Below are 724 nucleotides of genomic sequence, written 5' to 3'. Positions count from 1 at the left end.
ACAGTGGGGCTCAGCCTTAGACAGGGGGACGTGACCCGGCCGCTGGGCTCAGCCCTCATCTCCCCGCAGCGGGCTGGTGCGTGGACAGACAGAGGAGAGCATCAAGGAGGTGCATCCACACCACTGCGCCCAGTACCTCACACACAACGACAAGGACAAGCACTGCAGCCACAGCTGCTGCAAGGACCCTGAGTTCGGGAGCATCCCCGCAGAGGTAAGGCAGCGGTGGGATGGATGCAGGGGGCGAAACCCTTCCCTTGCCCTTGGGATGCTCCAGCCCTTTGCTCTCCTTCATCCAACAGTCCTGGAAGTGGGTGCTGGCCCCCGTCCTGCTCTACATCTTCGAGCGGATCCTGCGGGTCTGGCGTGCGCGGCAGAAGGTGGTTGTCACCAAGGTGTGTGGTGCAGGAGCATGTGCTGTGGTGGCCACGGAGAGACGGAGAGGAGCCAGGCTGGGCGCTGATCCCCGTCCCTCCCCGCAGGTGGTGATGCACCCTGCCCGCGTGCTGGAGCTGCAGATGCAGAAGAGGGGGTTCCGCATGGAGGTGGGGCAGTACATCTTCGTCAACTGCCCCGCCATCTCCCTGCTGGAGTGGCACCCCTTCACCCTCACCTCCGCGCCCGAGGAGGACTTCTTCTCCATCCACATCCGAGCGGCCGGAGACTGGACCGAGCGCCTCATCGACACCTTCCAGCAGCAGCAGCTGGAGATGCCCCGGTAGGC

At 64.6% G+C, this 724-nt stretch overlaps 1 protein-coding gene across 1 annotated transcript in view; it reads left to right on the top strand.

The window, feature by feature from the left end:
* The window catches only part of NOX1 (NADPH oxidase 1), a gene marked incomplete at its 5' end in the record, with an annotated part of 3756 nt that overhangs the window by 1943 nt on the left and 1089 nt on the right, over positions 1-724 (top strand). The window contains 3 exons of the mRNA XM_010021469.1: positions 66-214; positions 303-395; positions 483-718. Coding sequence (XP_010019771.1) covers positions 66-214; positions 303-395; positions 483-718 — 478 coding nt within the window. The remainder of the gene's footprint in view (positions 1-65; positions 215-302; positions 396-482; positions 719-724) is intronic.

Source organism: Nestor notabilis, unplaced genomic scaffold (genome assembly GCF_000696875.1).
Source record: "Nestor notabilis isolate BGI_N333 unplaced genomic scaffold, ASM69687v1 scaffold16919, whole genome shotgun sequence".
Taxonomy (NCBI): domain Eukaryota; kingdom Metazoa; phylum Chordata; class Aves; order Psittaciformes; family Psittacidae; genus Nestor; species Nestor notabilis.
This window is presented reverse-complemented; position numbering and strand designations above follow the sequence as displayed.